The 24,406-nt window shown below is 39.8% G+C and overlaps 7 protein-coding genes across 10 annotated transcripts; 4 read left to right on the forward strand and 3 right to left on the reverse strand.

Moving 5' to 3' along the window:
* The first annotated feature begins 2 nt into the window (after positions 1-2).
* Positions 3-3,574, forward strand: LOC131664609 (DNA-binding protein SMUBP-2-like). The gene is made up of 8 exons (XM_058935849.1): positions 3-758; positions 833-1,142; positions 1,223-1,552; positions 1,630-2,047; positions 2,135-2,316; positions 2,395-2,995; positions 3,066-3,311; positions 3,395-3,574. The coding sequence occupies exons 1-8, from the start codon at positions 337-339 to the stop codon at positions 3,559-3,561; spliced, it is 2,676 nt and encodes an 891-aa protein (XP_058791832.1). The 5' UTR covers positions 3-336; the 3' UTR covers positions 3,562-3,574.
* Positions 3,575-3,609: 35 nt separating this feature from the next.
* On the reverse strand, positions 3,610-8,510 carry LOC131664612 (peroxisomal targeting signal 1 receptor). 2 transcript variants are annotated; one of them, XM_058935857.1, is made up of 8 exons: positions 8,048-8,510; positions 7,259-7,634; positions 6,734-7,142; positions 5,742-6,282; positions 4,853-5,021; positions 4,588-4,745; positions 4,218-4,385; positions 3,610-4,107 (listed from the first exon to the last, which is right to left on the reverse strand). In XM_058935857.1, exons 2-8 carry the CDS (start codon positions 7,604-7,606, stop codon positions 4,068-4,070), a joined length of 1,833 nt encoding a protein of 610 aa, XP_058791840.1. In that variant the 5' UTR covers positions 7,607-7,634; positions 8,048-8,510; the 3' UTR covers positions 3,610-4,067. The 2 variants fall into 2 exon arrangements, with proteins under 2 accessions (XP_058791840.1, XP_058791839.1); XM_058935856.1 differs by having other exon boundaries at positions 7,259-7,616; positions 8,048-8,509.
* A 569-nt stretch (positions 8,511-9,079) lies between these two features.
* Positions 9,080-12,701, reverse strand: LOC131664456 (alpha-N-acetylglucosaminidase). Its single transcript, XM_058935552.1, has 14 exons — positions 12,543-12,701; positions 12,311-12,471; positions 12,067-12,245; positions 11,777-11,995; positions 11,484-11,711; positions 11,352-11,415; positions 11,149-11,294; positions 10,999-11,083; positions 10,768-10,917; positions 10,540-10,682; positions 10,320-10,479; positions 10,056-10,246; positions 9,406-9,797; positions 9,080-9,315 (listed from the first exon to the last, which is right to left on the reverse strand). The coding sequence occupies exons 1-14, from the start codon at positions 12,625-12,627 to the stop codon at positions 9,257-9,259; spliced, it is 2,262 nt and encodes a 753-aa protein (XP_058791535.1). The 5' UTR covers positions 12,628-12,701; the 3' UTR covers positions 9,080-9,256.
* A 160-nt stretch (positions 12,702-12,861) lies between these two features.
* LOC131664459 (mitochondrial amidoxime reducing component 2-like) lies at positions 12,862-15,145 on the forward strand. Its single transcript, XM_058935557.1, has 8 exons — positions 12,862-13,239; positions 13,307-13,397; positions 13,479-13,659; positions 13,765-14,010; positions 14,182-14,305; positions 14,384-14,580; positions 14,729-14,803; positions 14,878-15,145. The coding sequence occupies exons 1-8, from the start codon at positions 13,207-13,209 to the stop codon at positions 14,999-15,001; spliced, it is 1,071 nt and encodes a 356-aa protein (XP_058791540.1). The 5' UTR covers positions 12,862-13,206; the 3' UTR covers positions 15,002-15,145.
* A 547-nt stretch (positions 15,146-15,692) lies between these two features.
* Positions 15,693-17,564, forward strand: LOC131664457 (mitochondrial amidoxime-reducing component 1-like). 2 transcript variants are annotated; one of them, XM_058935553.1, is made up of 7 exons: positions 15,693-15,808; positions 15,883-15,973; positions 16,037-16,217; positions 16,281-16,523; positions 16,646-16,772; positions 16,835-17,176; positions 17,239-17,564. In XM_058935553.1, the coding sequence occupies exons 1-7, from the start codon at positions 15,794-15,796 to the stop codon at positions 17,404-17,406; spliced, it is 1,167 nt and encodes a 388-aa protein (XP_058791536.1). In that variant the 5' UTR covers positions 15,693-15,793; the 3' UTR covers positions 17,407-17,564. The 2 variants fall into 2 exon arrangements, with proteins under 2 accessions (XP_058791536.1, XP_058791537.1); XM_058935554.1 differs by having other exon boundaries at positions 15,784-15,973; positions 16,835-17,040; positions 17,102-17,176.
* Positions 17,565-17,706: 142 nt separating this feature from the next.
* Positions 17,707-20,349, forward strand: LOC131664458 (mitochondrial amidoxime-reducing component 1-like). Of its 2 annotated transcripts, none has more exons than XM_058935555.1 (9): positions 17,707-17,880; positions 18,501-18,559; positions 18,644-18,734; positions 18,796-18,976; positions 19,043-19,285; positions 19,363-19,489; positions 19,565-19,773; positions 19,877-19,951; positions 20,014-20,349. In XM_058935555.1, the coding sequence occupies exons 2-9, from the start codon at positions 18,545-18,547 to the stop codon at positions 20,141-20,143; spliced, it is 1,071 nt and encodes a 356-aa protein (XP_058791538.1). In that variant the 5' UTR covers positions 17,707-17,880; positions 18,501-18,544; the 3' UTR covers positions 20,144-20,349. The 2 variants fall into 2 exon arrangements, with proteins under 2 accessions (XP_058791538.1, XP_058791539.1); XM_058935556.1 differs by having other exon boundaries at positions 18,513-18,559.
* Positions 20,350-20,546: 197 nt separating this feature from the next.
* Positions 20,547-22,566, reverse strand: LOC131664674 (uncharacterized). The gene is made up of 6 exons (XM_058935977.1): positions 22,554-22,566; positions 21,965-22,067; positions 21,647-21,892; positions 21,494-21,569; positions 21,301-21,422; positions 20,547-21,241 (listed from the first exon to the last, which is right to left on the reverse strand). The coding sequence occupies exons 1-6, from the start codon at positions 22,564-22,566 to the stop codon at positions 21,052-21,054; spliced, it is 750 nt and encodes a 249-aa protein (XP_058791960.1). The 3' UTR covers positions 20,547-21,051.
* Positions 22,567-24,406: the final 1,840 nt, after the last annotated feature.

Genomic DNA, 24,406 nt, shown 5'->3' on the forward strand with positions numbered 1-24,406 from the left:
TTATCACGGACATCTACATACTATACATCACATATAGTTCGTACATACTCAAAAAGGTTAAACATATGATCGGAAAGTTAAACCAGCCTTAACTATAGATAAGAACCAAATAAGAATTGAAGAGTGTAATATTAGCAACATGTCATTATTAAACATATTTTTATTATTGAAAATTCGTTATCTATAATTTGAGTGATAATTATTAATAAGAGATGAATATTCATCTCTATTTATCAAATAATTTGATTCTAAAATAACAATATAGAACATTATATTGAGTGTTTTATAAGTTGTTAGTTTTTTAATCTCAAGATATCTAAGTTATAGCGAAATACAATGGATAAAAATATAACAAAATTTGTACATAAACACCTTGAATTACTTTTACTAGAGCGAGAAGAAAATCTTCAACATTTTTTCAATGATCTTTCACCTACTACTTTGCACAATTTAGAACGTAGTGGTCAAGCATTAAGTAAATTAACTATTACAAATCTATCAAACAAAGGACCAGATCGCTTTCAGATTGATTTAGAAAGAGCAGATGGTTTACCTATTGAGCATGGATTGTCCAGTGGTGATCTTGTTATTTGTATTCGATCAAAAGAGAAAGGACATAATATTAAAGCCATTGTTATCGATGTGGGTGAGTCTAATCTAAGTATTAGTACTAATGACCAATATGAAAATATTGAAGAAGATGAAATATTTACTATTGTTAAAACTGATTCTGATTTTACATATAAAACTCAAACCAGGTAAATTACTAATGTTAGTTTTTCATCAATATTAATTTTCTATTTTGCTTTATGAAAGATTCATATTCTTTCAGAGCTTTAAGTCACCTTGAAAAACAAGATATACATTCATCTTGCTGCTTGGATATAGTGAAGATTCTTTTTGGCAGCGATAAGAATGAAATACATGGTCTTTTAACACTTGAAAATCCTATTCCTAAAAACTGCTTGGATGACACTGGCAATTTAAAATTTTCAAATACAAATCTAGCTGAGGATCAAAGATTAGGTGTGGAATTTGCTATAAAAAGGAGGTATTTTGCTATTGTTCAAGGTCCTCCTGGAACTGGTAAAACTACAACACTGATAGAAATTATTGTGCAGTTATACAGAATGAAGAAAAAAGTAAATAATAAAATTTTATTTTTATCCTAAGAGATTTCTATGTTCAAAATATATTTCTGTTATATTTTCCTTTATGACAGGTTTTAATCTGTGCTCCGACTAATGTAGCAGTTGATAATTTAGTTGTACGCCTTGCTAATACAGAAGCTAAACCTTTGAGACTTGGTCATCCAATAAGAATTGCTAAGGATGCACTTAAATATTCTTTAGATTCTTATCTAGAAAGAGGTGATGGTTTCACGGTTTTGAGAGACATTAAAAAATGTATCAAAGATGCAGAAAAGAGTTTGGACAATAAAGGAGTTAAAAGCAAAGATGTAAAATATACTTTTAAAGAAGTTAGGCAATTGAAAAAGGAATATAAAAAAAGATTGACAAGAATAACTTGTGATATTCTTAGAAATCAATCTGTAAGAATTTAAATTTAACTGTGAAATATTATAAATCTACTTATTTATATGCAAGTTACTTAATCTTATGTATTTAGGTGATTCTGTGTACTCTAAATTCAGCATCAGGAATCGATGGTCAGTTGCAAAACGTCCCAAAAGATCATTTTGATGTACTGATTATTGATGAGGCATCTCAAGCTATGGAAGCATCAACATGGATTGCCATACCAAATGCTCCAAAAGTAATTTTGGCTGGAGATATTAATCAATTGCCACCCGTAATTATGTGTCAAGAAGCTGTGAAAGGTGGTTTGAATGTGAGTCTCATGGAAAGAGCTATAAAAGATTTGAAGGAAGATTGTTACATTAGATTGACAAGACAGTACAGAATGAACGAAAAAATAATGTCTTGGTCTAGTAAAAAGTTTTATGATAATACTCTCGAAGCTGATACTTCGGTAAAAAGTCATCTATTAAAAGATTTACCTTTAATTAAATCAGATGATTTAACAAGTATGTTATACTTTTTGGACTACATTATTTAAACAACTGTTTCAATATATTATCCAACTTGTATTAAATATAATTTTTGTATTTTAGATGAGGCTGTTGTATTTATTGACACCTGTGGTTGTGAATGTGAAGAATTTAATACTGGAGTAGAAGCTGCTTCAAAGGGAAACTTGGGTGAAGCAGTTGTAGTTGACAAAGTTATTGCAAACTTATTGAAGGCTGGTGTATCTCAGAAAGATATTGGTGTCATTACTCCATATTCTTTACAAGTAAACAATTATTCAAAGCACTTTTTCAAACTTGAAACACTTTTGGTGTTTAAAAATAGAATGAATTATTGATTTTAGGTGGATTTTATTCGCAGATCATTTGTAGCAAAATCACTGCAAGTAGAAGTTAGTACTGTAGACGGTTTTCAAGGAAGAGAAAAAGAAATTATTATATTATCATTGGTAAGAAGTAATGAAGATAAAGAACTTGGATTTGTCACAGACTTTAGAAGGTTAAATGTTGCTGTCACTCGTGCAAGAAGGTTACTGATAGTTATTGCAGACAGTGAAACTATGGAAAAAGATGAATTGATTGTTAGCCTTTTAAAACATATTGAAGATCACGGCTTGCTTCAAACTGCAGAGGAATATATATCTGAAAATATTGATAAGGAAATAGAGCAAATGGAACAGACATCACAAAGTAATGTAAAACCTAAAAGTAAATCTAAAGGGAAAAATAAATCATCTAAATGTGAAGTTACTAAGAAAGCTATTAAACAGACACCAACTACAGCTCCCAAGGAAGTGAATGTTCAAAAAGCCAAGGAAATGATAAGAATACAGAATAACATTATAAATATGGTTCGAGAAGGAATGAATTTAAATAATACTATGGTAAATAGAAAAAAGTTTAATGTATTTGATACCATTGCTTCAAGTCAGCGTGACGATGAAGGTAATTTAGCAACTTTTACAAAGTGCAAATATTTTATATTTACAATTATTTCAATATATTTTGTATTTAGAAACCTCTAATTTTGAACAAGATACTGAGCCGGCCGATTTAGAAGAAAGCGCAAGCAAAATAGAAAAATCGAAGCTAGAACCAAAAAAATCACAAGAAAAGCCTGAAGAAAAAGATGACTTCGATAAGATAGTTAAAGAGTTTCAAAAGTCAAATTCAATTTGCTCTTTTGAGGGATGCAAAAAATCCACGAAACTCATCAAACTAATTTGTCAGTTTTGTAAAAAATGGTATTGCTTAGAACATGGTAAGATCTTATATATGAATTATTTATCAATTATTCACTAATTCATTTAATAAATGTTGAATAATAACAATAATTTGTAATAGGATTACAAGAAATTCACGGCTGTTCTAACGAAGTTCGTCGAAAAGCGCAAAAAGACTTTAGGCATAGAAAACCAGAAGCCACTACAACAAAAGAAAAAGATAAATTCTTTAAAAAGCTGAAAGAGCTCGAAAACGCTCGTAAATCAAAGAAAAAATCTACAAAATAATGAGTGTTTTTAATAATAACGCAAGACATTTTTTGTTTTGTCGGTTCGACAATTTTTTTTTCTTTTGGCTTTTTATGAAAAATATTTATTAACAAAGTTCAGGTCAATTACGATCCACCATACTTCCATAAATTATACATAGTAAATTCTTCGAAAAAAAAATCGAATTCGATAAATTACTTATTTGATTTAAAGTGAGAAAAATCGATTTGCAGTTTTATCTTATTTTATTTTCTTTTTAAATTTTTTTTATTTTTTATTTTATCTGTAAATTTATTCTAGTTGCAATTAATTTGAAAATGTTCGTTAAAATGAAAGGGAAAAAAAGAGGAAAACGAGATGTCATCAACAAAAAAGTAAACGTAACGCGAGTCGTTATAAAAAACATGTGCACTGGTCTGTGATAAACAGTCAACGTCCCAAAACCAATGCATCTCACATGCTTTTTTACGTATTTCCTTTCAATCAACAATGTTACTGCCATGTTTCATTCTGCTCTATTCAGCTTAGTCCATATCGAACTCCTTATTTAGCCTTTCCAAATCTCTATAAAAACGCATGAAAAAATGAAATTGTATAAATTATAATAATTTTAAGTAATTTTGTAATTTATAAACTCTTTCGTAAACTTAATACAATAATTTCTGACTACATACCTATTTTCTACGGCATCAGTCAAATGATATTTGTGCATCAAGGAAATGACCAACCTAAGGGTTGACCAAATAGTGTCTGACATTACTCTCATTGGTGCCCTTTCTCCGTATGCACCTTGACCGGCAGCTTGTTGATTTAACGCTGTCAACAAGTGCTCTCCAGCTTCTCTATAATAAACAAAATTATATGTGTATTTATTAATAATCATTTTATAAGTAAGATAACTTTTTTTATTAGAAACTTAAAAGAAAATCTCATTAAATTATCAATTGCATTGATTTATTCGTAAATGTCAACATGCAAGAAATTCAATATCCATTTGAAAAGTACTGTCATATAATTTGATAGTAGTAATAACAAATAACTTACTTGTAGGCATTTAAATTAATGCACGAGATGCCAAGGTTGTATCTAGCACGAATGAAACCTGGCGAGAGCTCCAACGCTCGGTGATAGGCGTCTACAGCTTCTTCGGAACGTTGACCATTTGCCAAGATTGCCCCTAATCTATTCCACAGCATAGGGTCCTACCATAATATAAAATACAAATGTTAAACAGTTTATATTTGCAAGTGTGAAAGAAAAGAAACCAGATTTTCTTAATTCTAATAGATACATTTATAATGATTTTTACCTTCGGTCGGGCTTGCACTGCAGCGCTGAGGCAATCCGCAGCTTTATCAAATTCGCTGGACAAATTAAATAAAACACCGAGACCACATTGGACGTCTGCGTCAATTGTGCCGTACGGCTGCATCCGAGCCGCCTGAATAAACAAGTCCTTAACTTCTTCGTGAACGTCACTAGGTGGAAAATAAATATGCATAATTATTAATCGTACAATTCCAATTACATAACTGATGTTTAATCTCAACCTAATGGAATACTACTCGTGTTGCTCAATCGCGTTCTCCGAGTCTGATTAAAAGAAATAGGCAGCACATGTATCTTTCTTTTATAAATTATTATTGTATTGATTTGTTTCAAGTCGCAACAAGTATTTTAAAAATATAACGTCACCATGTTTTACTTTCCCAATAACTTTGCAATGTTTTATTGTCATATTGATATACAACCGTTGGGTTCTCTTTTATAATTAAAGACGCGTAGGTAAACTCATATATGGAGACAATATAAACTTGTCATAAAGAAAATTTTTCATAATCCGTTTCTTGAATATTACAAAGTCAACATTACAAGAACATTACAAAAATGTAATTTTTTAAGAATGTAAGCTACTATTATATTCAAAATAAAAACATGTATGAAGTCTATAATTCAATTATTAACTTCACATATTATTTACTCGACTACGATATCCGTTAAAATTTTCACGAGATTGTCAATTTCAATATTTATATAATTGTTACCGACTGATAAATTTGAAATTTCAGAAAAATCATTGAATGCTTTAGCGAATGCATCTACTCGTTATCAACGAAAATTGTACGAAACTCTTCTGCTGATATATCATAATTTTCCGCTTAGTCATGCAATAAAAATAATCTTGCATGCACACTCACCTAAATAAAACAGTTGAGACGCCCAACTGTGGCGGTGTATTTGTCATAGACTTCGATGACTTGAGGTGTTGGTACTTTTCATTTTTCATCAACCAGTCTTTGAGTGTGACGCATGCCTGACTCTGATAGGACTCGTTGGTATATGAAACTGCCAACGCCATGAGGGCTGTGAGATTTGTCGGATCAAGACTGAGACACTGTTTCAGTGCTGAAATCGCAAGCGGATCTTGTTCGTTTTCCGCTTGTGTTTTGCCAAGTAGTAACCAAGCCTCGATATTTTTAGGATCCTGCTTGACAGCTGCCTCGAAGCACAGTACTGCACTGGGTAGGTCACCCTTTTCGAGACTTCTTTTGCCCTCTTCAAGAGGATTCGACATATCAGACATGGGATTTTCTTTGCTGAATGTGTATTCCTTGAACGGGTCATAGAAATCCTCGTACTCGCTGATCCATGCATGATTCGTCGAGATAGTATCTGAGGATACCTTTTCCCATTCGCTCTGCAGCCGGTCCCAGAACGATGCTTCGTAACTCTCCGTATCTAGTGTGCAACAAATAATGAGCTCTCTTCGTTGTATTTAAGTCTAAATTTTACGGCTAAAGAAATTTGTTTATTTTTGGTCTTTTGCTTTTTTTTGTTCATTCGTTTGTTCGATGATCGCCCAACGAGTACTCTTTTAAAAATGTGAGAACTCTGCGGGTTTTGTTTTTGTTTTTTAATCGTTTTTTTATATTGTCTATAATACTCAGTACTTTCTTTATGGGTAACTGTTTTTATGTGCTTAATAAAATAAACGATAATAATCTTTTCTTTAGTTGCCTAATTCTTAATAACTTAGTGAATCTTATCTTATACTTTTATCTTTTTGGCAACCACTTGTTAAGTTGCCAATTGGTGTTAATTCTAGTTGAAAAAGATATGATATTTTAAGTGACTTTTTTAAAAACCAATTTGTTGAAATTTGAAAATCAGAACCTTTTACTAATATTACCTTGATTGTCATTGTTTGTGAACTCGTCTATCCAGTTACCAGCAACAGCATTCTGTTCATCAACAGCACTCAAAGGATTTGGATCGTCTTGTTTGGGTTTCTCATCTGTAACAACCTCAGCTGGTTTTGTATTTTCAGTTTCAGTGAATTCAGATGTCCATTTCTCAAAAGATTCCTGAACATTGGAAACTGGAGCTGATTCTAATGGTAAATCACCCTCTTGTCGCATGAATTTCATGAACTTTGAGTAAGCAAATTCTGAGTTTTCTTTGCCATCAGGCTCAATGCGTTGTTCCAAATATTCTTCTGCCCATTGGGGACCAAGACCCAGCTCACGGGTCTCTCCTGGAAAGGCAACTTTGGTATCTCCAACTGGGTGGACATTCCAGATATCATCTGAATGTATTTCCTATAAAACAAATATTATCTGAGAGATTGAAAACTTTTTCAATTGTTATACAATAAAGAAAATGGCGAGTCACATTGCACAAGATAAAGCATATTAGAAGGTATATGTAAATTTACTTGAAAATGGCCACCAGACTGCAGATACTGATTGGCCCAAGCAGTGTCTTGGCTAGTCAACTCTTGAACAACACCAGGTGCAGTGACAGGAGCATGTATGCTGTGATCAATGTCTCTCATCTCCTGCAGAAGATTATCCATCTTGAAGGTAGTAGGATGAGCTTGTGTTTCCTCGAGGAATTGTTTGACCAACTGATCTGAATCTCCAGCTTCAAAGGGTCCCAGTGAGCCGAATAGCTCTCGAACCCCTTCCTCCTTGAGGCCATGGTCCTTGACAAAGTGCGAGGTAAGACGAATCAAGGGACTCGGACCTCCACATTCACCTTCCACCAAATCCCTCAGAGACATTTTCGTTCACCTAGGGAGCACAACAGGTCTATGCGAAAAAAGCCCCAGGCATCGCCGTCATTGCACGTATTTCGTAAGACAGTCGATGGTGTGTCACGAGAGCAAGCGAGAGAGAGAGAGAGAGAGCGAAAGAGAGAGAGAGAGAGAGAGAGAGAGAGAGAGAGAGAGAGAGAGAGAGAGAGAGAGAGAGAGAGAGAGAGAGAGAATAAACGTCAAAAAACGGAACTCCGTCATTGTATTTATAGACTTTTGCTCCGGAGTAAACAGAGACCGAATACTTCACCAGAGAATCATGCTGAGCGTTGAAGAGTCCCAGGGTCAAGATACTCTCATTCTCTCGCTCGCCCCAGTAGAACATGCAAATGTCTATCTCGCTCGCTCGCGCATACATTCATATATATTTGCGTGTAGAGTATATCTCACATAAGAAGGCAAACGTACCAAGGGACGACGGTTTCTTGCTGTAGGTTCAGCATGCAGCTTCACCAATGTCGAGGACAGAGAGACGGCGAAACAGCCAGGAACACGTACACCAATGAGTGCAATGCTCTCTTTCTCTCTGTCTCGTCTCTCGTCTCCTCGGAATCTCGGAAGAGCAGCAGCAGCAGCAACGTATATGTGTACACGCATGCACTGATGTAGACAAGCTAGCTAGTATATGGAGGGGAGTAAAGAGTAAGGGAGACTCAAACGGACGACGCACACCGTCATAGAGTGGGAGTTTCTTTCTCTCTCTCTCTTTCTCTCTTTCTCTCTCTCTCTCTTTTTGTATATATATGCATATATATTGTGTGCGTGCTATGTTAAAAGAATACACAAGTACGAGAGATCGGAATGCACAAGGTCGGTACTATACGTATAAGAACGATGCACGCGCGCGCGTTTAAGCCACCGCACCAACGCCACTAAATATGACACGCTTTTACCGATCAAGCAGTTTCCTTACTTATTGATAATTTAAATTAACGCTATCATGGTATTATTATGTACGCCTTCGGCGTTAATTTTCAGAATGCGGTTTTCTCCCGTTTCGGATGACAAATAGATTAATTAATATTATTGTTTTCTTTATTATTTTTTATAATTAAAAATTTTTATGATGCCCTTGGATAGAAATAAAAAAATTTGTTATGCGATTAGAAACAAAAACGGGAAGAGAGGGAATTGGTTTAGTGGCGATTGGCACAAAAAACTTAATTTCAGTTTATAAATAACTATTGCATTTAGTAGCTGCATTAGTCATGGTGTCATTCATTTAAGCGAAAGAAAACGTTCCTGTATCCATATTAAAAAATATTTCGATTCTTATCATAAATCCAATTGTAAGAATCAATTATAATCATTTAGTTACGATGTATGATAGAATTATAATTAAGTATACACAATTGTCACGTATATGGATGCAATATCAACAGCAATTTTGATAAGGTGCCATATAAACAATAAATAACGCAACTGCAATTAGTAAAAAAGTTATATTTATATATATCACTCAATCAATAATAAAAAAACACACGTGTAGGTACATGTATATATATACATACACATATATATACACACATAAAATATATATATAAATATATATATATATATTTGTTTACTTCCATCATACACGAGCGCGGATGATATATATACACATATGATGACTGATCATTTCCATAGTTTCAGCCACTTGTTGTACAGTTTAGCAGCAATCAGTATACTGTCACCTGAAACGTGCAATGTCGATTGTAACACGCTATAAAACGCATATACGCTGCTTCCAATCAATATGACTTATTATAATTGTGTATCATTACCTGTCGGTGTCGTCGGATAAGCTTTCCTTGAGTAACTGAAGGGCAATTCCACCTTGTTGAAAATTCGTTGCTTGACTTTGCGTCCGCTGAACGCCACGTGTCTTTGCAATGAGTTTTCCAACGCCGTTAAAAATATCGCCCACCTGGCTTTGAAATAGTCTCTCATGACGCCCGACCATTGCTTGTTAGCGTAATCGACTATTTCGCCGCTCGGACCCCAGAGCGTGATCTGATTGCGCGCGTTGAATTCGAAATTTTCGCGCTCGATTTTGCTGCTGCTCGGTGCTGCGGATTTGGCCGATTCCAGCCACGTGCCCAAGAGGAAATCTCTACTGCTGGCTAAAATTTTCTCGAGGTCGTCGAAAAGCTCTAGCAGAAGAGAGCTCGCGGACCTGAAAACGCCGAACGATATCCTTTCATCTCGTTGATCATTTCGGACATTTCCGAGAGCTTTCGATCGTTATCTTCTCTCGATGCTCGGGGCGCAATCTACGCAGGTTATCTCGTGAGAGCCGAAAACCTTACTCGCTTTTATCAGGCGCAATAAATAAAATACACCTGCGCGCGCTTTTGTTTGTGGATCGGCCAGCGATTTGTTGAGATTTATCGAGACGAAGGCTTGTTTGTGCATCGTGAAATTCAGTGCTTACCGAAGTTTGGTAATGTTGCCCGATAAGTACGCCTCTTTGATGTCGCGATAAATAAAATCAGCCGAGACTTGCAAAGCTTGCCTCGAAACATCAACGAGATCGTGCTTAAACAATTCGCTGGTTGTCGTCGCATTGCTCGCTTTGTTGAAGTCCGTCCACACGTCAAAGAAGGTCTTCAGTTCGTACCAGTACTAAAGAAGACGTTGGGTTAGGAACAAAAAAGAAACTACGTCGTGAGCTTACATTTTACACTTGAAATATTACCCATATTGGGATGATGATCTTTGGACGCATCGTGATGACGTAATGGCCTCTGATATTACGAGGGTCTTTGTAGTTGTAAATGGACTTGCCCAAATTTGTCCACGCCGTTCTTACAGTGTCGTCAACAACCCCATATCTTCGATCTGCGTACTTAGCGAACCTGAAAACGTTTATTTAGCGTTTTGAAAACAATTGATACCCTAGCAGCTGCAGTACACACCAATTATCGAGATCGGTTGGTTTCTTCCTGTAACTCATTTCATTCATCAAGTCATAAATGACGTAATTCTGGTTGATCCCTTCCGGAGTGAGTCCTGTGCCAATCATAGTACTTCCGTTCATCTGCCTTCCTTCGAAAACCCTCTAAATCAGTTACGCGTGAGTGCATGTAATTAGAAAAAGCTCTCTGAGACTCCTAAAATAAATATAATATAATTAGAAGGCTTACTTCATTGATAATATCTGCGGATCCGAACATTCCGAGCGTGCCACCGAAATTGTGTAGCATACACCAGATGAATGGCTGACCGTAATAAGAGTCGAATTTGTGATATTGAGGCTGCTTTTCCGAGTGGAGATCCAATATTATCATTTTTCCCTATACACGACAGAAATACAAGCATGATTGATCATTGCAAACGCAGAACCACATCGCATTCGAAGTGTGAACAATGCTCACAATAGGCACAGACGTCACCAAAGCTTTCACAAGTTCCTTCTTCCAAAAGTCAGCAGCGTGAGCGAATAACCATCCTTGCATCATCCTGAAATTACAGATCTCCGGTACTTTATCGAATGGTGCACTTGATAACGTTATCGGCTATCGTACCAAATGGCATCGGGATCGGCTTTGCGCATCGACGAAAATATCGCCATGCCGGTCTGCCTTATGTATTCCGGATCGCTGCTCCTCGGATCTACCTCGTTGAACGAATCGCAGTTGTAAATGTTGTTGGTGCCGAACTGTTCGATGTACTGCAAAACCAAATCGCATTATAAGTAAGGCGCGTCTGTACAAAAAGTCAGTCTTACCGTTTTCAAAAATTCTTCGCCAACGGTCTGAAACAAGGGGTCGGTAGGATCCAGCATGTACGGACTAGAAAACAAACAAACGTTTGCCCTCGAAGAAAGTCCACAACAATGTATCCAACTCGCGAGCCTTACCAGCAATATTTATCATCGAAATTGTTCCATCGCATGACTTTGCTCACGCTGGCGTTCGGGAAAACTCGTGCGAAATCCCGTGGCACGTGTCCGGCGAAAGCCGGTAGCACGGGCACTATGCCAAGTTCTCGCATACGCTGTAAGATCCGACGCTGCAGCTGGATCGTAAAGCCGTGCCAGGACTCGGACAGCGGACCACCCCACCCACGAATGTTTCCCATTCTCGACCTGATGAAAAACCAGATTGACGCTCGGCGAACGCAGCCAGCCGCCCTGACGTCGCTTGCGTTTACCATGGCAAAAATGCCGGTCCGGCAAAGTGCTGATCGATTTCCATTTTGCTGAGGCCAAGCTTCAGATAAACCTTCAGCCAGACGGCTTCCTGCGCGAGAAACGCCAATGCCAAGTTGATGCCATTCAAGGCCATCCAGTCGATGTTCTTCTCCCATTGTTCCCAGTTCCACCAGGTCGAGCTGTAGCCAGCTGTGCAAACGTTCTGATAGTACCTGAAACTGCGCGTACTTTCATTCGTCCGGTGTCCCATTGGCGCGCTCGTCAGGCTTCAACGGCAACATTAACGTACCGATCGTTGGAAACGACAGTTTCGTCGACGTCGGGCAATCGCGTCGGCAGTTTCAGTTGCGAGCCCTCCCAGGACACGTGGCAGTCGCAATAGTGCTTGAGATAGTAATGCAGACCCCACGCGACCGCTACGCCCGACGAGCCGGTGATCTTGATCTCGTTGGGGCCGATCGCCTTCAGCTGTCGTTTCGTCGCTCGTTATTCGCTCGCCACTGGGCGCACCGCCAACCACCACGCATACGCACCTTGAAAATGTCCTTGCCCACGGGCTTCGTGCTCGGATCGACGAGCGCGCGGAAGCGCGACGCGTCTCTCCCCAAGAGCCTCGCGATCAAGCTGCTCGCCGCGTCGGTCTGCGCGCCCGGCGAGGCGCTCGGGCGCAAGTGGCCCAAGGCTGCCTCGAAGCCTGCACACACAGAAAAGCACACACTGCAGAAGCGGACGATCAACTTGCCGCTGGCCGCGCTCGCCGCTCACCATCGTCGGCGCGCTCGAGCTGCCCGCTCGAGGCGGCTATTATCGCCGCGAGGAGGCACGCGCGCGCGAATCCGTTCGCGAGCATCTCCGAGCGTCGTGGACACGCACTGAGAGGGACGCCGACTTGTCGCTCTTGTCCGCGACACTGCGGTACTCGTCGCGCGATTGAGCATGATTGTCGGCGCTCGCGATCCCCCCGGATGTCGCGACGATATCGCCTTGCTCGTTGCCAGCGAGCCAGAGCGTTCGCGAAGGCTGGATATCGGACGGGACTTCGTATCTAATCGCGCAGTATCGCCGAGAGCTAGAGAGATGTCGCGCGGCTACCCGGCCAGCTGTTTGCCGCGTCGTCGCTCGCGTGTGCACTTTCGTGCCCTCGAAAATCTTCGCAGACCCACGCGAAATCGCTATTTAAGTAATCCCAAATTGCCCGTTCTCGCGAGGTAATAATAAGTGCGCACCGACGCTTAGATAACGGATAGCAAACGAACGGACCGTCCAGTAGGTAGAGCGAGACCGAGGCACGCGGGCATGTTCTTCAAATATCGCTTCCTTTTCTTTTTCCTTAACAATTGCTTTATTCGTCATTCGTCGTCATGACCGAGCAGCTACTTGAAAATCAATGAAATATCAGGACTTCGGGTAAATTATTTCCCCTTGAAAAATGCCACTTAGTATATTATTTGGCGGAAGGATGGTAAGTACGAACTACCATTTAATAGTTACGTTGGATATCCAAATGACGCGGGAGTGCTCGATTTTAGCATGGCTTGACTGCGTTTCTCATGAGTGCAAGCGCACTGACCGCTATGAGCTTGGGTATTGCTTGGTACGACAACTACAGAAAGATCATAGGTGAGCATTTCAATATTTTGACAAAACTATACGTTGTCTCGGTAGTCGATGTGTACATCGCGAAATAATTCGCGTTAACAGACGAAAGAAAACTCGCGAAGAAAATCCTCTCGAGTCCAGACGCATCGTGGAGAAGAGTAGCCAGAGTTAAGAAGCTGCTTGGCTGTCCTCTGAAATCGGGCGGAGTCATTTCCGTCGAAGAGCGCCGCTTGAGCGAACGCGGCGTTACCACTCACCGAGAGGTTTGTCCTGCGGAATATAGGTTCGTTGACAAAACCATATCACAGATCTCGCCGATCTGACAAATATAAATTGACGATAATCAGCAAAATGACATTACGCGTCGCGTGTTTTACCACGACGACAGGATGTTCATAGCTATCGACGAAAATACAAGCAAACTCGTGACAGCGCGTTCACACCCGAAACTGATGCTCGCCAAACTGACCTTCCTCGCCAAAAATCGTGCGAAACTCGAGACCTCCAGTATGCCGCCGTTGGAGTTTAGTTTGCCGGATGTGAGACAAGTGAAGTCGGTCATGTTAATAACGTGGTGTGGCGGATGCGTCACCGGTATCGACTGTGGACCAGAACCGAGCAAATGGCTTTCGCAGTACGTGTTTGTTGAAAAATTGCAATTGTCATTCGGAAGAAATTAGAATTCGAAACCAAGTCGCCGGCACTTCGGAAAGAAAACTTCTCCAATCGCTTTTTTCTCGAGAGTTTATTACGTGCCTATGATGCTCTGAAATCGAGATTGAAGGGTCAATTTTCATGTTGCAAGGTATCTAAATGGTTCAGATTATGGAATTAGACTGGCCATGCGGGCGCCTAATCAGCGTCGAGACATCGTAAGAGCATGGAAGTCGCACGCCGAGCTTTACCCCAACGTGAGAGACGATGAATCAGTGAGTTAAGCTCGGGTAGCGTGCAGTATACACTGCTATTGCCAATGGTATTCTTCGTTAATTCGATCGAAACTACAGGGTCTCTTCTCAGATTTAGCCAGCTACGTGATAATGCCGCGAGACGATTCGAACAATTCAATCGAGAGACCGATACAGTCACTGCCAATGCGACCGAATATCGTGGTGGAAGGTTGCCAGCCTCGCGATGAGAATGATTGGGAGTGGATTAAAATCGGCAAGCAAGCGATTATACGGCGATTAAAGTGGCGCAAAAGGTGAGAACTTTGTGTTTCTCAACATTCGATCGATATTAAATCATTGAATAAATGATGCACGAATAAGTCTTTTTGCAAAACAATCATAAATGTGGTCCATGATGCTTACTTAACTTTATTTGTTCTATCAATATTGTAATTATCGAAGAGGCGTAATGTCAAGGTTTGATCCCGACACTGGCATACCAGATCTAAAATACGAACCACTTAAAACCTCGCGAACGTAAGTACCTGAACGATGTTGGAAACGGTAGGTACTTTAAATAACAAGATAACTTTAATCATCGGACACCGTAGGCTAAAGGATCCTGCATTGAACAAACTAAAAAGTTATGCATCCACCATTGGTGTGTACTGTGGCCTCTATCGCGCTGGAACGGTTTGCTTGAACGATGACGTTTATGTCTACCATGGCGATTGACAATTTATTACACTTTTCGTCGTACGAATTGGAACCATTAAATGCAGATTGCATTTCATTGTTCTTCCGTTACGAAATTCTTTGCGTTCATTAAAAGTTCAACTGGTTTTGTATAAGTTTTGAACAATAAAATAATTGACTAATTGCAAACTTATGATACGGCTCAGCCTTACTCGAACAACCCTTTAACCGTCCAATAAACTTCATGAAAGAATGTGGGCCAGAACTACTATCGACGAGGTAGATATATGAAATATTCGTAGAGGTCGATTGTAATATTATCAAGTATAGCTTTTTTTATCTCTTATTTATTTTGTTTGCAACAAAGCTCAAGAAATATTAAAGCACTTAAACGTACATTTCTTATTAAAATCTCTTCTCAATTATTAAAATAGCTTTTCAAATTCTTGCCATCTACAGGCGGCCAATTCAAGTGATATGCACATCCGAAAGCACTTGGTAACATAGATACCTGCTCGCAAGTTTGAATACCGATAATCCAAATTGTAAGATGGATAAAAGTTATCCCAGTTAATACAGCTTCTTTTATTGTGACTGACTGCAAATTCTAATCTGTAATTTAAGCAATTGATTAAGCGAGTGAACATTATCTTATAGTTCATTAATCGAAAGAAAAGGTTGAAAAATAGATACTTTACTTTTTACTTGAACCTAAATTAACATTAGACAAGCATTGGACTACATTTGAATAGTTTGATTTGCAAGTCAAGTCGGCCTGTTCGTTATTTTGTCTGGCAGAGGTCCCATTGTTAAAACAACAGTTGAATTGAAATGACATTAAGCACAGTAAGTAACGGAAATAGTTACTCAATATATTTCTATTATTGTTATTGTAGTTCAAAAGAATGATTTCACGTCAGAATGGCCTGAATACATTTCTGGTTAGCAATGGCGTACTGGTGCTTGTGTGCTTGGCTGCGACTTGGTATGGAGCCATTAAAAAGAAAACAAGTAAATTTTAAGAGGCTCATTATTGGCAATAACTCTATCATTTAAAATAATATTCGTTGTCAGAAGAGAAACAACTTCGGGAGAAAATTTTATCGAGCCCAGAAACATCATGGAAGAAAGTAGCCAGGGTCACGGAGCTTTTTTGCTATCCGCTGAAATCGGGCAAAGCTAAATCCGTGGAAGAATGTTACTTCAGTGAATACGGTATCGTTGCCGACGATAACGTTGGTCCTATCGAAGATAGGTAAGAGTTTCATGAAATAAATGGCACTCTTCCGAATACACACTTATTTGTTTGTCGCTTTAGGATGTTCGTAGCTTACGACGAGAAAACGAGAAAATCCGTGACGGCTGGCACTTACAGGAAATTGCTCGTAGTCAAATTGTTTTTCGTGAGTAAAAATCGAGCGAGACTCGAGGTTGAGAACGCGTTACCGCTGGAGTTTGATTTGCCAGACTTAAAGTCGCAACCGGTTCCGATCACAATGTGGATTGGCGAACAAGTTAATGGCATTGATTGCGGAGCCGAACCCAGCAGGTGGCTCTCGCGGTAAGTCAACACGATTTTCTGAATTTTCCGTAGCCCTAACTTCCAAGCTCTTGTCGTGGATCAATGACCAATATTAAACAAATCGTATACATCCATTATTGACCATAAAATTCGTATTTTAGATACTTGAGTGGATCGGATTACGGGATAAGGTTGGCTGTACGAATTCCAGGCCAAAGACGGAACGTTACGGATGGACCATGGAAATCCTACGCCAAAGCTTACGAACGCCTGCGGAATGAAGATTCAGTAAGTTCCGGAATTCTCACAGGAGCCTTCATCAGACTTATCGCGCTTCGACGATACCGCAGGGTCTATTCGCATATTTAGCCAGTTTCATGTTGATATCGGAAGACTCCGTGAACGACCTGAACGGGCGCTTGGACAATCCGATCTTGCCTATTCAACTGCGGCCAAACATCGTGGTGCAAGGTTGCGGACCGTACGCCGAGGATGGCTGGGATTGGATGAAAATCGGCGATCGAGCGATCATCCGAAGATTCAAGCTGTGCACGAGGTGGGCGCACTCGTTATTAGCTCTCGAGCGGCGCTGCAAATTCACTCTTGCCATTGTGCAGGTGTACCATGACGACGGTCAACCCCGAGACCGGCATACCCGATCCCAAGTGCGAGCCGCTGAGAACGTTGCGCAGGTAATGAGCGAGAAATGAAAACACGACAGACGAAACGATTCGCACGAATATTATTTTCACAGCTACCGCAAATTACGAGATCCCGTGCTCCACAAACTGGAATTTTACTCGCCCGCGATGGGCGTTTACTGCGGGCTTTACCGCACCGGGACCGTTCGTGTCGACGACGATGTTTATGTTTATCGAGAAGTTTAAAGATCAAGTCCCACAATCGACCGCGCGACTCTTGATAACGTAATGTATCTCTAGGATATGCACGGTAGATAATAATATTCAAATTTCTATCTGTTTTTATGCACTTATCGCACGATCGAGCGAGGTTTCGGTAAGTGATGCTCGATTGTCGTATACACATTGGCTGTACGTGTTGTTCTCGTTATCTCTTCTGGGATAAATAAAATCTTATACCCTCTGACGTCTTCGAATTTTGGCGCATGTCACGCTCATGAATCTTCCGCAACTCCCCTCTCTACCTCTATACGATACGTCTACTTTCACTTCGCGCATGTGGAGCTGTAATGTCAGTCGCCAGCTGAGACGCTTCAGAAACGCACGTTTTATTTTTTGCGAACGCTCAGAGCGAAATTTTCGATTGCGCCTGTAACGCTTTTCTTGTTCGATCTTGACACATTTACAATTTCGTTGCCGCCGTCCATTTTTCATCACCGACAAATTGATGTGTAACCCGATCGGAACACATTCAGGTAAAAATAATGACGGTTGTGTTCATTCAAGAGTAAACATAGAGGGAATAAAGTCGTAAGATTTATCCAATAGTTTATCGTCTATAAGGAAATATTGAGGTACAACGCAGGCTACGATTTCGTAGACAAATACATCAGCGCCCAGTGAGAACAATCGTCGATCAAACGTTTCATCGGGCGACATTTAACTATAAGATTGTGTTGTGTTGTGTGTGTGTGTGTGTGTGTGTGTGTGTGTGTGTGTGTGTGTGTTCGTGCGTGTCTGTTGTTTTTATTCATTTACTAAATTGAGCAGCAGATACAAGATGTAAATTTTATGGATATCATTGTTTTTCGCAAATAATTTCAAGCAAACCATTGGTACCGAGGGTCTCGTTATTTAATTGAATTGATTGCTGCTCAACGCACTCGTAGTCGACGCAGATGTGTACTTTGAGTTTTCCGGCTTACGTATAGAATTGCTATCTCCGGAGCGATAAATTACCATTTACATTGTCTCTTACGCGAAGAAAAAGAAACCGAAGTGATTGCGGAATAGCTTCTCCGGAGTAAGCCGGCACGAGCGCAGTGAACTACAGTGCACGCGAGTAGTACGATCTGAACTTTCATAATTCTACTAGTTTCTGATTTAGGCATCGACGCGCGTTAAGAACAGTCGTGCAAGATGTCGCTGAAGAACGTGAGTATAGCGAGAAAAAATATTTCCGTGCGTTCCTTCGAGTCCTCCCCGCGGAAAAAAGAAAATGGGGAAATGTGATTTCAGGACGGGCTGAAAATATTTTTGATGAGCGCTGGCGCGCTGACGCTTTCGAGCTTGGCCTTGGTGTGGTACAAGCGAAACAAAAAGCTGAGAGGTACAGTGCACGTCGATCGTGCGACTTGGACAAGTTCGTCTACAATCGCGTTTGTCAACAGACGAGCTGAAACTGCGCGAAAAGGTGCTGTCGAGCCCGGACACGTCGTGGAAGAAGGTGGCCAATGTCTGCCGGCTGTTCTGCTATCCCTTGAAGTCGGGCAAGGGAAAGTCCGTGAAAGAGTGCTTCTTCGGCGAGTACGGCATTTCCATCGACGGAGGGGATCGCTACATCGAAGACAGGTGAATGCTCCGACAGCCAGCCAATCTCCCGAGTGCACTGTAGGTAGGGTGATCTGTCTTCAACAGGATGTTCGTCGTTTTCGACGAAAATACGAGGAAATTCGTGACGGGTCGCAGTCATCCAAAGCTACTGCTGGTCGAGTGTAGCTTCGTGAATCTCAATCGAGCGAGGTTCGAAGCAGACGACGTGCGACCTTTAGAGTTCGATCTACCGGATTATGATTCTCTACCGGTTCCTTTCATCATGTGGTTCGGTGAACGTGTCAATGGTATCGATTGCGGTTCCGAACCTGCCAGGTGGCTCTCAAGGTATGCCTTCGCGTCACTTTTATCAACTTAGTCTTTGAGCCGTCGGAAGCATTGCTCATTTGTTCGCGACGCGTTAGATACCTGAACAACACAGAGTCTGGATTGAGGGTGGCTCTGCGCATTCCTCAGAACCGTCGAATGATTACGGAGGGAGCCTGGGAACCCTGGGCCAAAGTTTATCCTAATATGAGAAATGAAGATTCGGTACGCGTATTTTCAACGATAATATATTATTTATTATTTGTCGATTAAGCTACATTGATTGCAATGTAATTACAGGGTCTATTCTCCGATTTGGCCAGCTACATGCTGCTGTCAAATGAGTCGGTTTTCGATTTAAATCAGCGAATGTCGAGACCTATACCAGCTTTACAACTACGGCCAAATATCGTCGTGGAAGGTTGCGAGGTTCCTTACGCAGAGGATGACTGGGAGTGGATTAAAATTGGGGACCAAGCGATTATACGGCGGTTCAAGCTATGCACGAGGTGGCCTTGGCGATTCAAAACACGATAGTTTAATCATAATGCATAGGAATAACAAAAAATATGAATAAAAGGAATGAAAAGTATATCTTGAAACAACTTTCAGGTGTTCAATGACGAGAGTGGACCCCGATACAGGAGTGCCCGATCCTTCGTACGAAACACTGAAAACATTGAAATCGTAAGTGTAAATCGTCTCGGCTTCGTTAATGTTTTTTAAATCCATTACCTTTGACTTTTCAGTTACCGCAAAATAAAGGACAACGTCTTGGATACGGTGGAAAAGAATGCTCCGACAATTGGCATCTATTGCGGCCTTTATCGCCCTGGAACGGTTCGCGCCAACGACAATGTTTACGTCTACCAAGGTTGAACAACGTCAATACCTGCCTCTTGATCGCATTTTTGCTCTTCCTATTCTATATTATAAGCATCGAATGCAAAGAAAAATTCAATTTTTCATGTTATTATTTTTATTGTACTTTTATTACGTTTGTACATCTAGTATTTAACGAGACTAAGGATCAATTGCATTGTACATCGCATTTGAGATACGTAAAGAATAAGTTTTGTACAAATATATGTCTGATACGTCCATGATGAGCAATACCTCTAAGTTGACAATACTAAGGTTTGGTTCACGTCAGTTTTACTAAGTATGATTTCATCAAGTTTCACGTTGCGATGAACCAATTCAAGGTTACCACCATCATTCTAAAGAATGAAATTTTACTGTCTAAAGTGAAGAGAATCGGCGAATATCCTCTTGGTATTCTTGTCGAAAGTAGCCATGAACCAAACGAACAGAATCAGGTTGTTGTAATAGGCAAAATTCTTCTTGTTCGCGAGGTGAGCATCGCTGTTGCGTTTGCCAGCTTGAAGCGCCGCGGATTTGAGCATCGGCTTGCGACTGGACAAAACTTCAGCTTGCCCCTGAGCACAGCGATGTGTAAGCCAACTGAAACGTTCACATGGAGCAGTGGACGCAACTGCATGTCCGACAAAGACTATCGGTCTCGGTCTTAACTGAGCCTGAGATTTCAGAATAGCAAGACGTGGATACGGTACGTTTGGGATGGCCATGGCCAGGCGCGCGACGTGATTCAGGTACTCGCACGCGTACTCGATCCGTTTGTTCATTTTGATGCCGCTGCTTTCGTCCAGGTACGCAGCGTAAATCAGCCGTCGACTTTCACTCTGTGGCCGTCGCTCAAGATCAACTCGTCGCCGTCGGCGCCCGTTATTTCCTGCACTTACTGGATGAAATTCGAAAGTCACTTACTAGCCGTATCGTATACTGATGTGAAAGTCATGGGAATGTGGTTTCATACGACCGGAGTAGCTGGTATCCAGCATCAGAAAGGTTTGATTAGTAAACTTCTCGAGTTCGCGGTACAAGTGAGTGCGCAACTGTTTTTTGATGGCCCTCCCTATGCCGCGTATTACCGGACTATATCCCTTGACGAAATGCCTGGAAGAATGATTTCTTGGAGCTTTTCTTTTGCAATCAATAGATCAATCGATGCTCACCCTGTGGCGAGTATGATAGCGTTGCAAACTATTCTATCGAGCTTTCTAGTTTTCAAGTCGCGAGCATTCATGACCCATTTGAATTTTGACAGGGGTAGTACTTTTTCCACCATAATGTTGAACTGAAAAAAGTAACGGTAGAGTTATTATCATCTTGCAAAAAAGTGACGGGACGAGCTGGTGCTCGGCATACCTGGATGTACTGGCGAAGCTTGTAATATTCGGTGTAGTTTCTCAGGTACTGCAACAGGTGACTGTGCTTGATTAAGCTGCGGATGCAACCAACGTATCAATGATCCAAATTTCCGTCAAAATGCTCGAGTATTGGAATGAAGTTGGAGCCTACCTGAGATATTTATCGCGCATGGCCATGTGGCGCTTGAACGATGAGCTGTTCGTGAAGATCCACATGTCGCTGATATCCGATTTTTTCTCAAATGCCACGCACTCGAACTTGTGCGGGTAATCGGTTAGAAATTTGATCGTGGTAAGTCCGGGTGGGCCCGCGCCGACCACGCAAACCTTCTTCTTTGACGTGGTTTTGCCAAGAACAGCAATCGCGACGACAGCGAGAATCAAAGACGATTTCCACCTGTAAATATTTCGAATTTGTATCTATCGAAATCAATATAAATGCTAGTTTCTATAGGTGAGTATTATTTACATGGCGTCAGTTTTTGTCGGTGTCGAAAGTACTTCATATTCAACTGTTAGTCGAGCTACCACTGTTCTGAGCTTATATACAGTCGCAATCAGTCGCTCCTTACCTAATGCAAACAGGTTCAGTAAATATTTGAAAGTATTGTTGTGTTACGTTACGAGACGATATCAAAGAGTCATCGCTCCGATTTTCCTCGTTGAATGTCGATGTTAACGACAAAAGATATTAGGGTAATGTTAATCAAGTCAATATTGTAACATATTATATATCACTATTAAGTAATAATAATAATAATAATAATAATAATTAACAATGATAATTTGTGAAACATTTAAGTATCATTATGACATTGTTAGTCGGATAAATTCAGAAGATAAGCTTCGCAGATGGTAAGTACTGTCGCATTAATATTATCGGTATTTGCAAAAGATTCAAGAATTACTTATACGCCATCGATATTTACTGGTCGAATTGAATTATATCTAAATTATTATACGTTCTTTAAACACATTCGATCGATGAGATGTCCGACCAGCGAAAATCTGGTGCAAGAATGTAATAATGTCACACGTTTGCATAATTTAGGAATTACCGTTATTCGTCATTTGCAATGAACGCACAATAAACCGCAACAAGTGTTCGTCCCATAGCACGAGATTTTGCCAATTTACAATACAAAGTAGGTGACGGTAAAAGAATAAAGCCATTGCGTCATCGTATAAATATGATTTTGCGCATAGTGGTAAGTTCATCGACGACCCGTATTTGAGCGATCGTTATTTTTATTTATAATTATTAGGACTGATAGTGCGTTACCTAACTAGTGCTGGAAAGTCAATTTCAGCCTCGCTTCGCTCGAGCGCGAATCTCGCACGACGCAAGTGCGCCGATTGATTCAATCAATTAGTTGAACTCACTGAGAACAAAAGTATTTAATTAAATCCTAATCGCAAGTGTTGTACGAATATAAATGTTCGCGCGCACCGCACTCCTTTGCAAATTACCCGCTAACACATTTCTCATTTCTTTACTTTGACGTCAATGCTGCGCGAATTGAAATTTGGCGCGTCCGTCTGTCGCGCTTTGAGCGCTATCGCACATATAATTATTTTTCATTCGCTGCGCTACAAAAGAAGCCTTTTGTGGGTGAAATCCGCTTCTTGGATTCGCACAACTCGAATGGTACAACTCCGAGCGGCTCATCTGCCCGCTTGCGCCAGCCGATCTCACGCGCGAGAGTCAACCGCGATCGGTCCTTACGAAAACACCCGTCGACGCTCAGTTGTATCATTCGGACATATCCCTATTGAACAACATTTTCAATTGAGTTCAAATAGTTCAAGTTTTCATGAAAATATACTATTTTACTTATTGGTATAATTAATAATCGTATATTTGTTCGCTGTGTAATTTCCGTCTACAGATGCGGAAACTGTCGGTAAAATAATCTATCGACGTTATATTTTTCAATAAACACGTGTAGTGGTTAAAAGGAATTTGACAAATTTTTAAATGTACACGAGCTGAACTGCTCAACATCCGTAAATATTAATTTGTAAGTAATTATTCGTCTACGTTGATATTCAGATTTCATAACCATTTCAAATTTAATTTAATTTCCGTTTTATTTTTCTTAATCAATGGAAATGTCAGCTGCGCTTCATTTAATATTCTTTCTTTTCTAACATATTTATTATTCATGATCTCCAACTGTTTGTGCGATAATTCCATATCAACAAGCGTATTCTTTTCACGATAATATTGTAATTTGGTTAATTCGTTGCCGTTATTTTCTCAAAATAATTTTCCGAAATTCCGCTTTCAACAATCAACACAGCTATTACATTTCAACTGTTCAGCCGTGACAATTGTCAAGTGTTGTTTACGTTTATTAATTTATTTTTTTTTAATTTGATGAATAAATTAATACAGCGAGTGAGGCATAATCACTTATTATTCACAGTAATTTATATGACATATAATCTATCAATTTATATTCATCTTCCCTGCTAACGTTTATTCAAAGCTAAACGTTATAACAAAGTTATTCAGTACATTCTAATATCGGCAGAGAATAAATATAATTGAAGTAGAGCAATATATGATTACTTTATTATATTATTTTGTTATACTTATTTTTAATTCAATTACTTAATCGATAATATGTCGATTAAGTAAAATATCTAAGGGCTAGCCATTAATTAAGGTACTGTGTACCCTATACACGTACATTATACATGTATCACACGATGTCATAACGTATATGACATAACAGCAAGTCACTCCACAACATACAGCCAATTAGCTCACGAATAAAATGGCTTCACTTATCGGGTCATTCACTCATTAAGAGAGGAATTTTCTACGAAACAATGATATAAGTACATTACCTACAACATCAAATGTCATTGACAAAAAAAATTTTAATATTTACATCGTCACGAA

This window comes from Phymastichus coffea, unplaced genomic scaffold, assembly GCF_024137745.1.
Source record: "Phymastichus coffea isolate CEN01 unplaced genomic scaffold, Cenicafe_Pcof_1.1 PCOF00044, whole genome shotgun sequence".
NCBI lineage: Eukaryota > Metazoa > Arthropoda > Insecta > Hymenoptera > Eulophidae > Phymastichus > Phymastichus coffea.

Bases quoted from the DNA above. Each gene is read 5' to 3' on its own strand.
- LOC131664457 (XM_058935553.1), top strand. The intron at 15,974-16,036 runs GTAAATTTTAAG...ATTCGTTGTCAG, and splicing joins AGCCATTAAAAAGAAAACAA to AAGAGAAACAACTTCGGGAG. The intron at 16,773-16,834 runs GTAAGTTCCGGA...ACGATACCGCAG, and splicing joins GCCTGCGGAATGAAGATTCA to GGTCTATTCGCATATTTAGC.
- LOC131664674 (XM_058935977.1), bottom strand. The intron at 21,423-21,493 runs GTATGCCGAGCA...TACTTTTTTCAG, and splicing joins AGCTTCGCCAGTACATCCAG to TTCAACATTATGGTGGAAAA. The intron at 21,242-21,300 runs GTGAGCATCGAT...TCATTCTTCCAG, and splicing joins GCTATCATACTCGCCACAGG to GCATTTCGTCAAGGGATATA.
- LOC131664459 (XM_058935557.1), top strand. From the start codon at position 13,207: ATGCCACTTAGTATATTATTTGGCGGAAGGATG. The intron at 13,660-13,764 runs GTTCGTTGACAA...CCACGACGACAG, and splicing joins GTTTGTCCTGCGGAATATAG to GATGTTCATAGCTATCGACG. The intron at 14,306-14,383 runs GTGAGTTAAGCT...TCGAAACTACAG, and splicing joins ACGTGAGAGACGATGAATCA to GGTCTCTTCTCAGATTTAGC.
- LOC131664456 (XM_058935552.1), bottom strand. From the start codon at position 12,627: ATGCTCGCGAACGGATTCGCGCGCGCGTGCCTCCTCGCGGCGATAATA. The intron at 12,472-12,542 runs GTGAGCGGCGAG...CTGTGTGTGCAG, and splicing joins GCTCGAGCGCGCCGACGATG to GCTTCGAGGCAGCCTTGGGC. The intron at 10,247-10,319 runs GTAATATTTCAA...CGTCTTCTTTAG, and splicing joins AGATCATCATCCCAATATGG to TACTGGTACGAACTGAAGAC.
- LOC131664612 (XM_058935857.1), bottom strand. From the start codon at position 7,606: ATGTCTCTGAGGGATTTGGTGGAAGGTGAATGTGGAGGTCCGAGTCCC. The intron at 5,022-5,741 runs GTGAGTGTGCAT...TTTTCCACCTAG, and splicing joins GTCTCAACTGTTTTATTTAG to TGACGTTCACGAAGAAGTTA. The intron at 4,386-4,587 runs GTAAGTTATTTG...TGTTTATTATAG, and splicing joins ATTAATTTAAATGCCTACAA to AGAAGCTGGAGAGCACTTGT.
- LOC131664458 (XM_058935555.1), top strand. The intron at 19,286-19,362 runs GTATGCCTTCGC...GCGACGCGTTAG, and splicing joins CCTGCCAGGTGGCTCTCAAG to ATACCTGAACAACACAGAGT. The intron at 19,774-19,876 runs GTGGCCTTGGCG...AACAACTTTCAG, and splicing joins CGGTTCAAGCTATGCACGAG to GTGTTCAATGACGAGAGTGG.
- LOC131664609 (XM_058935849.1), top strand. From the start codon at position 337: ATGGATAAAAATATAACAAAATTTGTACATAAACACCTTGAATTACTT. The intron at 1,553-1,629 runs GTAAGAATTTAA...TTATGTATTTAG, and splicing joins ATATTCTTAGAAATCAATCT to GTGATTCTGTGTACTCTAAA. The intron at 2,317-2,394 runs GTAAACAATTAT...TATTGATTTTAG, and splicing joins TTACTCCATATTCTTTACAA to GTGGATTTTATTCGCAGATC.